Source organism: Homalodisca vitripennis, unplaced genomic scaffold (genome assembly GCF_021130785.1).
Source record: "Homalodisca vitripennis isolate AUS2020 unplaced genomic scaffold, UT_GWSS_2.1 ScUCBcl_1873;HRSCAF=6041, whole genome shotgun sequence".
Classification (NCBI taxonomy): domain Eukaryota; kingdom Metazoa; phylum Arthropoda; class Insecta; order Hemiptera; family Cicadellidae; genus Homalodisca; species Homalodisca vitripennis.
In genome coordinates this window covers 86432-100144 of record NW_025777988.1, presented here as the reverse complement: position 1 = coordinate 100144, position 13713 = coordinate 86432, and the positions used below count along the sequence as shown (strand labels likewise).

General features: G+C 34.5%; 1 protein-coding gene across 1 annotated transcript; it reads right to left on the bottom strand.

Moving 5' to 3' along the window:
• Positions 1 to 10163: 10163 nt before the first annotated feature.
• Positions 10164 to 10691, bottom strand: LOC124371705 (the record flags this gene model as incomplete). Its single annotated transcript, XM_046830041.1, has 1 exon — positions 10164 to 10691. A coding segment is annotated over exon 1 (528 nt), but the record flags the coding sequence as incomplete, so codon positions are not given.
• Positions 10692 to 13713: the final 3022 nt, after the last annotated feature.

The window sequence follows — 13713 nt, the reverse complement described above, 5'->3', positions numbered from 1 at the left end:
TGGATTAAAAAGTTAAAAAATTTGTGAATTTGGTGATAAAATTGCCAGACTACTTACGGGCCAGATTAGTCGCGGTGTCTGCGAGACCATACAGATACAGAAAAGAACTTCTCGGGGAGGAGAACCTCACTTATTGAAAAAGCGTTGCAACTAGCTACTGCAATGGAATTTGCTGTGAGAAGGGGGCGGCCCAGATGACAACTGCAGGAGGGGACGTATTCACCGGATGCAGAGCAGCGGGTCCGATACCGAAAAGGTCACAGGCGGCGAGCATCGCAGCGAGGACGGTCATCGGACGGCGGGAAGGCGCTGGGAGACCATCACCTGCTATTGTTGCGTGCAAGCGAGGATCACACACAGCATCGCAATGCTCGGTTTCTCCTGAGCAGTACACGTTGTAATCATTTGGTAAACAGAAGTGACACCTTGAAAGCGTTTGTAGATCGAAAAATAATGTTAACCAAACCTAAATGAGAAACAAACCAAATGTTTTTTACAAATAGGTCTTAAGGAGCTTTCTGCTAAAGGGGAAACAGTTTTACAGCAATAAAAAGCAATATGTTTATAATAGGTAGGCAGCAATATGTTGAGGAAAGTAAAGTAAATCTGCAGAGTTCCGGTTTCGATTAATCACTGGAAACATAAAAGGACAATGACGATTGTGTATGGACATTTCCAATCTATTTACGGTTTTTATAAGAATTTAGAAATAATGTCTTATGTGATAAAATTGAGGCCAATAACGGTACAGTTATTAGTGGAAAGTAAGGAAATTTTTTTTTTTTAAGTATTTGATGTCGATAGTGGAGCTTGTGTTTTTCAGTTATGTCAGAAAAAGATTGTAAGGGTCTAAGTTAGGAAATATAAACATGTATCCAACTAGCTTAGTCTTAAAGTTCATAAACACATGAAAAGATTTCAGGCCTTTAGGTAAGGTAATGGTCAATGTACAACATAAAGGTAAAGAAGAAACAATTAGCTTTATACAATCGTAGCGAATGGGGGGGGCTAATCCCTTGTTTAGGGCGTGATTGGATGCAAGCATTAGATTTAACAGTTAGCGTGGCTAGTAATGTAAACAATGTACAGTCAGATGATCGCACGTGGCATGGTGGGGGTTGTGCCAACTGCAGGCGGCAAGCGCGGCAGACGCCATGCACGCCTGTCAGTGGAAAGCCCACAACACTCTTGTAGGAGGTAAACAAAACAAACATCTGTCAATCCGTCTGTTGTTCAACAACAACAAACAAGTAGGAATTACTGTACAATGAGTTTCCAAATGTATTTACGGATAAGCTTGGGATGTTTCATGGTTTTGCACCAGTTAAATTAAAGTTATAAGAAAATGTTAGTACAAAAATTACTTTTAAACCTAGGACGTTTCCTTTTACCACTTAAAGGAAAAAGTAGAAGCCGAGCTGACTAGACTTGAACAAGAGAAACGTTATTTCACCAGTAGATACCAGTGTATGGGGGACTCCCATTGTACCAATTATTAAGGCTAATGGGAAAATAAGAATAGTGGGGATTATATACATAACGGTAAATCCTTTCTTGGAGGTGTAGACCGACACCCGTTTACCGAAAATTGAAGAAATATATTGCCAGCCTACAAAAACGGAGGAAAAATTCTCTAAAAATAGATTTATCTTCAGCTTATCTGCAGCTTAAAACTAGATGTAGTTTGTCAAAACGTATTGTTAACAATTTGCACACACAAAGGATTGTATGCTTACAATCGGCCTATGTTTTGGTATCCAGTTCAGCACCGGGAATATTCCAGAGATTTATAGAACGAACATTACAAGGTATCCCGGGGGTAACTGTATTTTTTAGATGACTTTCTAGTAAACAGGTAAAAACAATGAGGAAACACATGCATAAGACTCTAGACTTGTGTGTCAAAGACTTGAAGACAATGGGTTCACAGTGAGCAAAGAACAAAATGTAAATTTTTCTGTGACAGTTTAGAAGATTTAGGTTTTGTTATCAGTTAAACAAGGGTTGCATACCGCACATAGTAAGGTTGAAGCAATTGTCAAGGCACCTGAACCTCAAAAATGTGACACAGCAAGCTGTAAAGCCTTCCTTGGTCTTGTTAATTACTATTCACGTTTTCATTCCTAGGATATACACTATTTTTAACCCAAATGTATCAGTTGTTAAGAAAGGGATACCGATTTTTTATTTTAATTTAGAATGTATGAAGGCACTACAAGAGATTAAAGCAAAAGTTAATCTCTGCTGAAGTTTTAGCGCATTATGATCCTGCATTACCACTAGTGGTAGCCAGTGATGCTAGGTCCATATGGCATTGCATATCAGTTTTTGAGTCAGATTCCAAATACGACGGTACAGAAAGACCTATATCATTCGCAAGTAGAGTGTTTAAAATATGCGCTGGGAGAAAAAACTATTCACAAATAGATAAGGAAGCCATTTAAGCATTGGTATTTGGTGTTAAGAAAATTTAGTCCCAATATTTATATGGTACACAGTTTTTGTTTAAAGATCATGATCATAAGCCTTTTGTGGCTATTTTTGGACCATAAAGAAAGGGTTACCTGCTTTCGCAGGCCAGTAGGTTACAACGATACGCTTTGTTTTTAAGTGGTTTCCAATATGAGATTGTGTTATGGTTAGTCCAAAAAAAACCATGGCAATGCCGATGGTTTATCGTAGATTACCTGTAAATAGTGTGAGATTAAAGATGAAAATCTCGGAATGGATGTCCTTAATATTCAGGTCATAGCGTTACCCTATTTGCAGTGTTTAGCCGAAAATGACATAACATTAAGCTATGTAGACATAAAAAGAGAAATCAATGGTAGATAGTGAAATCAAAATGGTAATATTCCTATGTAGGAATTAGGTTGGCATATTGTAACTGAACCAGATATAAAGCCATTTGAAATTAGACAGTCGGAATTAACCCTTGGAGCAAGGAATCCTGATGTGGGGGTTACAGGGTGGTTAATACCTAAGAGTTCAGAATAATACATCTCTGAACGAATTGCATACTTCCAGCACATAGGTATTGTTCGCATGATGGCATTTAGCCCGTGCATATGTATGGTGGCCTGAATATCGACCGGGACATAGAACAACTAGCTAACAGCTGTGCTGCATGTTTGGTAGGGAACGGAGCAAAAACGCCCAAGGACTTTCCTGCATCATAGGAATGTTCCGGAACGAGTTTGGTCTCGAGATTCATATTGATTTTTGTGGACCTTTTCAGTCAAAGTTATTTTTGGGCGTAAAAGATGCGTACTCTAAGTGGCCAGAGGGTGTTGCCCGTATTTTTTGGGCCTTCAACGGCAGCTGTTCACACGATTGTGAAATTAAGGGAATTATTTAGTAGGTATGGTATTGTAGACAATAGAGTGTCGACAACGAGCCACCGTTTACCAGTCAAGAGTTTAAAGAATTTTTGATGTCAAATGGTATCAAACACACGTTTTCACCACACATACCCACCAGAAACCAATGGTTTGGCAGAACGGTCAGTCAGAAACTATTAAAAATAAATTGAAAACAGCTCTTCATAATTCCAAGGATTTAGAATTAGCTTTGTGTAACTTCCTGTTCAATTATAGAAATACAGTGCATTCTACTTCCAATCTATTCGCCAGCTCAATTAATGTTGGGCAGATCGCTAAAGTCTAGGTTAGATTTAATTCGCCCAAATGTTTAATGCAATAATGTCAGATAATTCAAGGAAAAAACAACGATTGTACTATAGGGGTAGGTAAAACTAGACCAGTTAGCTATTGGACACCAAATCATAGCACAGAGATTACAGACGGTGTAGAAATAAGTGGATACCAGGTTGTGGTTAGTTTCACGATTAGGACCAGTCAACGTATTTAGTTGAACTGAATACGGGCATGAGGTGGGAAACGACATATCGACCAGTTGGTAGGTTTTCAGATGTTAGTCCGGAAATGTCTGAGTTGACAACAATGCCTAGACTCCCAGGACGCAAAGCGTGGCAACAGAGCATATCGCTGGAAACGTTCGATATAACAGTTCGAGGGTCAGAGCGAGCGCAAGGTCGCAAGTAGTTACTCTTAGCAACGACCTTGCCCCCGCTCCGCCTAAACCATAATCAATAACAGAAACGCTCAGGGGCAAAGCGCCATGCCCCACGTACAAATGTATAAAATAACAGTTTCCAGCGTTTCACCCAAACAAATTGACCCACCTCGTTAGACGATACCCACTAAGGGATCGTAAACCCTTTAGTCATAAAATGGACTTGTAAATACATCCCAATTGTGACTTGTATATAATTACATATTGTTTAAGCCATTATTATTATCGATTTTGTTAATTGTGTTCATTCAATGTGTTATTAATTGCTATATTCTGATTTATTGGTTATTTTGATTGAAGTGTTTGTGATTTGTGTTAAATGTTTATATTGAGTCTTGTATTTTGTTCTCTATAATTCTATACTTAAAAAAATATAAAGAGGTATAATGTCAATTTTTCTTATTCATTGTAATTGATTTAAAAGTGGAGAATTGTAAAACAAAATTGTAATTGAATAAATTTCTAAAATTTGTAGAGGGACTTATGTCTTTATGGGGGAGGATTGTAGTGTATTTATGAGTGAGAAGTACTAAGTTGGTAGGTATCCATAGTGATATTTAATGTCTGCACCAGTGATGTTGGCAGTATGTATTGTCAGGCGATGTAACATACGATGTGGTCTAAAAGAATAAAGAATGCTCATAGGCTGCTCTCCTGTGGGACGTCACACCACGCCACTACCCTACAACCAACGGTCTCCAAGCTGGCCAGCCCGCAGTCCACCCGAGGTCCACCACCAGACACCGTCAGTGTAACCTCCGCGTCCCGTCCGTTTCCTTTACGAGCGGTCCTAGAGCAATGTTACTCTATAATGTGTAGTTTTAATTATTCTTCCCGACCCCATAGAGAAGTACAGTGTCGACTCGCATAACGATTACATTATACATTGTGCAATTCTTTCTGCTAGGTCTGTCACTCACCCTGTGCTGCTGCCAGTGTTCTTACATTCCATGTACCATAATCGTAATTATTTACAAGCTATAGCCGGGTCTTAATCCGTTTATTCCGTCCAGTTTCTACTCTTTGTCTGGTGATTCGTAAAAACAATTTTTTATGAGGCGGGTCGTCAGCCCAACGCTCATCCCCCGAACCTGGAAGGACCAGCGTATCATATTAGTCTGGCTCAATACCTCACGAAGTAACGCCTGTCCGGCAAGGGAGGCCCCTACCATTAGATTCGCTACTGCCGGTATAGCTCTTGAGGTATTTGGAGTCACGCAAGCCCACCCGCCACATCAAGGCGAAGATACCTTCGGATGGGGCTCATGTAATTCTAGTACGGCTTTATTATATTTATCATATTACGCCAACATTGCTATGCACGTCTAAATGATGTCTTCCACTTGCAAACATAATTTTTAGGGGAGGCAGAATAATTTGAGGCAGATATTTACATAATAAAAAGTGATGCTACATTATACCCAAACGAAACTCCACTATACTGTCAGTATAGGGCGTTCTACATTCATAAATTTAGGTTGACGAGGATAAGAAATTTGAAAAATTCCATATTTCACATTACTACGCGTCTCTCTAAGAAAAAAATAACTCTCTTTATACTGGCGTGCAGATACCAAAATACATATTTCTTAAGACTAGAACAACTAAAAATGTTTATGCACTTTTAAATAACTAATTAAAATGCCAAGAGTTTAACAATGTATACAAAAGGCCCAAGTGCTTGCACTAAAAAAAGTCGAAAGAAGAAATATAAAAAAAGTTTTCACAACGAGTTTTGAGGAAACACAAAAAAATTTTAATACAACCATTATAATATTTTCGTTATGGTACGTGTCAATAAATATCCATTCAAAAGAATTTATACAGTATCAACTTCATATATAACAAACAAGTTATGTTGAAAGTTCAGTATTTTCCAAGTCAATGAATATTACATCTCTGTTGTAATACTGGCTTGGAGGTGGGTCAGCGAGTTGTTGTATTTTCCCCTTAAAATTGTCGAAACTAAAAATTTTTGTAACCAAATAGAAAGGCATTTGGAAGATATTATTTAATGTATATATGTATTTATTATTTCCAAATTTTACATAACCCATATATTTTATAAATGCTTAATCAGATTCATTGTAAAAATATGTAACTAAATATAAAAAACTACCTTTTGAACAAACTTCAACACTGAAAGTCCTCGACCTGTGCTTCTTCTACGGATTTTCAATTTGATATTTAGAAAAATACAGAATTTGGGGTTGCTTATGGATTGATTTAATTAAAGTACATATGAGTGCAAGTGTGGGGATTTACCTAACGTGTTCGGTCTAACTTATCAATGTTCTGTTATTGTGCCGTATACATCTAGGCCTACGATGTTTTTATGGCCCTTTTGGAATAGTACGTTTGTTTGTTTCCTTCTTGTGTTTACTTATGTTATGCGTTTTTTAACTAAAAGTCATTCGGCGGAATCCAATGTTAAGCTGTAGGCTGATGATAAAGTCATATCTAAAACATGTAACTTGTGATGACGAATTTGGGTGTGGAATTGACGAAGATTAACAATTGTCAAATATTTTAAATTATTATAATTTATATTTATTAAATGTAATCTAAAAGGAATTTTGGTCATATATTATACGAGTATAACCCTCAAATCATAGATACAAATATCTTGGGAAATATTTCAAAAGAAAATATTCTTGTCTCAAAGCAACTTGACCGACACAACTTCGTAAGTTGATACGAAGTTCTTTGGTCGACTGCCAACTTGCGTCCGTAGTTTAGCCTTTCGTGGTTCACATATTCGGTGTGTTTATACATTACTCTACATACCAACTGTAAGAGAGCTAAATTAAAAAACTTTACTTTTGTAAATTGCTATAAAAAACTATTATAATAGTTATTGTAGTCGTAGGTCTCATAAAGGTATCACAAATAAATATATCGTATAATCAAGCACTTTGTAATTATATAACATTGAAAGCTAGTTTGTTTCAGCTTTTTAAATTCTGCTCTATTCTCATTTACTGGATGGTTTGAATAAATTGTACTTTCTATCGTTATTAAATTAGTAAAGCAAAAACTCGAAAACAGTTTCTGTAAAGTTTATAGTAAACAACAGTATAGCTTTAAGTAAAGTTTAATATTTCAATATTGCTTCTGAATCACCAGGCTAGACACGTATCTCATTTGGTCATCATTGTTATGGTTGGTTGCCTATACGTGAATAAATCTGAAAATAGAGGACAGCTCGCCCTACTTTGCTTTAAAGTGATTATAAATAAATGTTTGCTTTTCAGTTGTTATTTAAGCGTACTCCACTGTATAATATATATTATATAGATTTATATATTTTATGGATAAAATATATTTTAATGAATACCATAATACAAAACATGTAGTGCTGCCTTTACCATCTTTTGTACTTGATTAAAAATCACAATTTATTAGATTAATGCTTTTTTTCAAAATAGTAATACCAATACAATTATACAATTTTTTAATGGTATTTTCAAAGTTGTTTGTTTGTATGACACATTAACTCTCCAAACAAAAATATAAAGAGGGAAATTTAAATGATTGGTTTAATTCAATTATTGTAAATATAAAAGAGTTAACTCACAAATCTTAAAATTTGTAAGTTTGCCACTAAACTTTCACTCGAACAACCAACTTTCGGATTTACAAACATGGTTTGATATATTCCTGTTTTAAACGATAGGTACACTGGAAAAATCACATTTATTCAATCAGGGAGGGACACAGAGAGGCACAAAAACTGAACGCCAATGTCTCCACCTAACTAGCTGTAGAGAGATATCTCACTTGAAGCTCTACTTACAAACATAGCTTGATATTTTACAGTTTTGACGACACATTTAAAATCCAGATCTTTTATATTCGGCCTGAGTGGGCATGGGAACAAACCAACACACCCCATTGTTTACACTTGACTTGTAGAGAGAAATCTCTCATATTCATCCAGTAATTAGACTTTCAGTTCAATATTACTGACTTAAAAAAGTATAAAAACTAGAAGTAAAAACAAATATTGAGTAAAAAAACAAACAAACACATGGAAACACTCATCACAATGGATATTTTAATACATAATTTAGTTTATAAGTATTATTGAACCAAATAATAATGGTCAAGCAATGAACCGTGGTACACACTTCACGTCGTAGACTTAGCCGATTACCTGTTTGACCACGATGACCTTGAACTTGAATTGATGTATTCCGTTTATTTTTATATAACCTTCCAACACTGTCTAGGGATTCCAATATGTGTGTTAAATTGTAATTATTTATTTAGAATAGCGCTTTGTAATTTTTGTCTCAATTTTTAAATCTCGTAAATTTTTATGGCATTCATACAGGATTTTCATAGGTATATAGAGTGTTTATTTTTAACCATAAAAATCGAACTCATGAAAACACTTGGTTTTTCATGTACTACGGTAACCTTTATCACTGTTATCTTCAATCGCTGGATATAAGTCTACAGGGGCTATAGTTGCTACACGTCTCCTGAGAGTAACTGCACACTATGTTACAGAAGAGCTCAGTTTTTTGGCAACCACCTTTATTTTCACATGATTTAAAGGGGCAACAAAAGAATGTGTTTAATATAGTGTCAGAAGCTGGACGTAATAGTGATATTTCCCAAATATCCTTTACTTCATTGTTCAAGGTCAAATTCCGAGGGAGCATTTAGTTTTCAGGCCTTTATTATACCTCCACATATGCTTTATTATTAGTGCTGATTTGCTACCACTATAGTATATTTGGTCAAAGATAATACTAGTAATAATCACCTGCGTACGTAACGTTACGGTAGTTCTGGAGGTATTACCATCGATTAGTATGTCTTTCGGTTTCCGCTGAAAGAGTATGAGGAAACCACAGATTTTCAGTATTTAATTATATATCATTTTCTCATATAATACTACATGAAATATGTCATTTAGACATCAATAATATGACTAGTTTCATTTATTTTGGGTTGCTGAGTATTTATAATGTGTCAATGTGGTATATAGAGTTAATTTGGGGGTTTTAAAAGTTGTTTAGTAACTATTAGTTCTGCAAATCGAATGGTATAGCGTAATTTTTAACGACCGCAGCACTAAAAATATTCAAAAAAGTATCTCAAACAAGTACTCAAATGATTATCAGCTATTAATAGCAGAAAACATCTTTTGTACTATAAACATAATTTTTTAAATTAAGTATCCAAAAATATACTTTAAACAAATGATTTTATTAAAATAATAAGATTTTTTGGTTTCATTATTGGTCCTACATATTATAAAAATAATATACAAACGTGTCTACTATTATAATAATGAACATCCATTTTCATAACTCGAGCCTGCCGCAGATGCAATCTACTCGATTCTGACGGTACAGCTTGCTTTGTATTCAACTCACTGCTTGAGGGCAAGTCTACTGAGAACGTGAAGAGTGAGCTGTGATATTAATCACTATTTGATATCGTAGGATCGCGTGCCAGTTTCTCTTCTACAAATTAATACATTCAAATATTTTAAGCCTAAATAATGCTTGAAACAAGCCATAGATAAAAAAAAAGATTCATAAGAATTTAAATTGAAACATTTGTAATACATCTAAACAGATTCAGCTTGCCATGTGAAGTTAGGGAACAACACATATATTCACACGTTATGGACGCATTCAGTTCATTTTGACATGGTGCAATATGTTATTTAGTTTCAATTTTCATACCGGAAATTAATGGAATGACCACTATTTAGGAGAGTGTTACCAAATAATCGTAAAACCACAAAACCGTAATTGGTCTTATGATAGAACAATTGCCTTTTTACATAAAAATTTTACTTGTTAAGAACCGTAAATACCTGCAAATAAAGGCACCAAGAAGTGTATATGGTGTAGTTTTAATCACATCTTAGGTGCTTATGTAAGTTTATAGAACAAATTAGAAATTAAGTCTATACAAATTTGAAATTTTATCCAAAAAATTATATTCTTTCAACTTCTGTACACATAAAACGTTTAGGAGATATTATAACGATGATCATTCACATAAACTTTGTTGTTTGTGAAAACTTTGTTAATTTCACTTGCCTTCAGTTCCTTCTTCTTCTTGTAGGCAGCTACAATCGTCTCTTTCATCCTCCTATCCCTGAGTTGGACGACCAGCGGTGGCGCGGCTCTAGGTCGGAAGGTCGGTACTCTGTGGGCCGCCATCACATCTTCCGCACTCAGCACAACCCCCAGTGCAGCACCCACGTCTGTAGCTAAGCTCACAGCATCTTCGTTGGTAGTCACTGGTATTCCCTGGATCTCCACATTACATTTTATAGAATACTGCTCTGCAAGTCTCACTCTAGTTTTCAGGCTATTGACTTCTTCACATAATACTTTATTGCTATCCTTTAATTCTTTATTTTCCTTCTTTAGGTCTTTGTAGTTTTCTGATAGCTGGGCCATCTTCATGTTTGATTGATCCAATTTGTCAGAGACAACCTCTAGGGCTAACTTGAATTCATCAAACTGCTTTCTATATTCTTTAAGTTCGGAGCAAATTTCAGCCTTAAAACTATTCAGAATATTTACCAGAGCATCATGATTGGTAGCTGGTGTTTCTTCCATACCAACATTCTTTGTAGCAGAGGTTAATTGTTTTGTGACTGCAGTAGACAGTTATATTTCAATATTAACAGTCTATCTTATTTACAAGGTATAACAGGTCACAAATAAATCCCTATTTTGAAACATAACAGTTACATTACACTTCAATTCTAAGTATGGTTTATGTATTGGCATCTGAAAGTATTAATCGAAATTTAATAAATGTGTTGTATAAGACACGACGATAGGTCTAAGTGTACAATGATTAGCTAGTGTATAACTCTGAATATTTACATATGATATACAGCTATACAAAACGGTGGTGGAAATTCAACAACAGAAGCCAGTGTTCCCGGAATGTTGAGAGTGTTAACCTCTTTGAAATCAAAACACAGCGTTTGACGTAAAAGGAAAACAATGTTCAGCTTAGAATACGGTCGATTCGCTACAAAAAATATCGTACTTGCCTAAAAGAGTATTAAGAATTAATGTGTTTTTATGAACATATTTAAAAATTACTCGATCTTAGAGAGATTATATTACAGTGGTAATGCATAGTGCTGCAGATACAAGGATCTCGCATGACTTAACGTTGCGTGATAAAATCCATTCGCAAGGAGGATAACTGGGTTTGTGAAACGTTCAATGTATGATTGAGAAACGTTGCATGTGTTCATGATTGGTGCAGACAGGCGAGTTTATACATCGTAACACCTATTGCTAAACTGCCGTGATTAATGTAACCAAATTTACAATATGAATCGAAAAACTGGATATTTAAAACTTTAATCTTCTACAGGCGAAAACAAACATTTAAAATGTTTGATAAAATTACATTATTTAGGAATAAAATTAGGAATTAACAATAAAAATTGTCTATGTTTGTATGTGTAGTACGAAAAAGATTCAGATTGAGATCATATTAATAATAAAATACTTCTGATTCCAGTTTTACAAGTTTTTAATTGATTTTTAATTACATTTTAATTATATCGGTTCAAGTCTTAAATACTTCAATATAGTAAACAATCTTGCAAATTATATTTCAGCAGTAACAAAAAGCAACCACTCCCATTTTGAAAAAAGCAAAAGAATTTATTTGGGTATAAGGTAGGTGTATTCACACCATTTTACGCGTAACAGGCTTCGTTCAGGTTGGCTCGAAAATTCAAAACTCATATGGCGCAATTCGTTTTATAAAATAATGTCCTGCTGACAGACATAAAATGATAACGAAAAGACACTTTCTTATCTCTCTTATATAAAGATAAATTGTGATAACCTACTTAGTAATAGGCATCAATGACGCTCAGACTATTTCCATGATTGGACAAGCACCATCATAGAACTCTACGTATTTATATATCGAAATAATCAGTTATACCAAATTCAAAGTGTACGGATGAAATTATTCTTAAAATATCTTGCTGCATTATACATTCACATTTTTTCAGTACATTGTGTTTTGTATCAGTGTTAAAATAAAAGTTTCCGGTAAGTTAACGAGGGTACTTCAGCGAAGGAGTGCACCACAGTCACATACTGTCCCCAATCATTACATTGCCTTCATTTAAATACATTTTCTTGTTTTTCCTATGAATAATGGTGGCACGTGTTAAAATTTCATAAGATTGTACACAGTTTGTTTACATCATTATTTCTTCAGCTACATTCTCGTTTTATTCATCATAACTTTTATCATAAGACCAATGTAAGAGTATTCGCTAAAACGCTCTCCTAAATCATATGGAGTGACATTTACAATAATCAAACTCAAGTTTTCTCATATATAAATAAAGCTTCTTGAAAATTTTCAAGTCTATATACCTATTCACTTTTGAGACTTGAAAAGATAGACTAATTGACAGAAAGATAGAGATAGACAGACAGAGCATCAGATATACAGAAATATCTTTCTTTTCCTTTTTGACAAAAGAAGCATGATAAGTTCAAGTAATCAGTTCACATCGTGTATTAACTTTCACTTTGTAAACTAAACTTTTATCTAATCCCATAGCCAATAAGTTAGTGCTAAGTTAAGAAGACTTTGGCGGCGGCCAGTTAATAACTCCCCTAACACCAATCAGTTTGCCTGCAAAGTGATCATATAAAGGTTCTCTAACTCGATGAGCAGTATTTCATGGAGCACAGGTTTATTAAAAATGCATATTGTTGAAATTTGGTTAAACAATTTACTACATAAAAATTCCATGCATTTTTTTTTGCCACAAGGCGGTTCCCTAATAAATAAGTGCCAATTAACGCATCATCTTCAATACCACACCACACATTGACTAAAAATTCGCGTTGAAACTTATTGACTGTTTCAGCATGAGGATTTTCATATGACTACTAATTGAAATTCCTGGTTTTCTTGACATCGTCAAGAGTAAATGTAACTTCACCTGAAAATGTATTCTTGAAACAATACCATGATGTGTATTCACACAAATAATACTATATATATTATAAAGAATACTATAATAATACTTATTTTAATTAATATGTTTCCCATTATAAAGGTATTTATGAGTAATATATTAGTATTAAGGTCTTATAATTTATCATAAATATTGCTGCGAGGATCATTCACAGTTAATATGAAAGTAGTTTAGTGACCATCTATCAGAATAATGAATGATGGAAAGTCACCGCTGATCGACAATTGAGCTCCTGTATTTCGAAACAAGCAAATTATATTCGGGGATTCCCAATGAGTGTGGTTGCTGTAATCCATTTAAAACGCAGTGCATAAGGGGTTTATGAATCAATAAAAATCAATAAACGTTCTAACCGTCACATTTGGGCATCAATCTGGGCACCTGCGTGTTACTAACATTTTCGTTAATAAATTCCCATTCAATAATAAATATATAGTGATATATACTTACAGTTTATACTAGTTTTATGTAAGAACATTTTTTGTAATTTAAATAAACATTATTAATTATTATTAGTTAAATAAACAAAAAGTGGACTGATCAGCAATAACACTCCTAATCAATAAAATTCATTTCATTTTTAATTCTATCCACTTAGATTA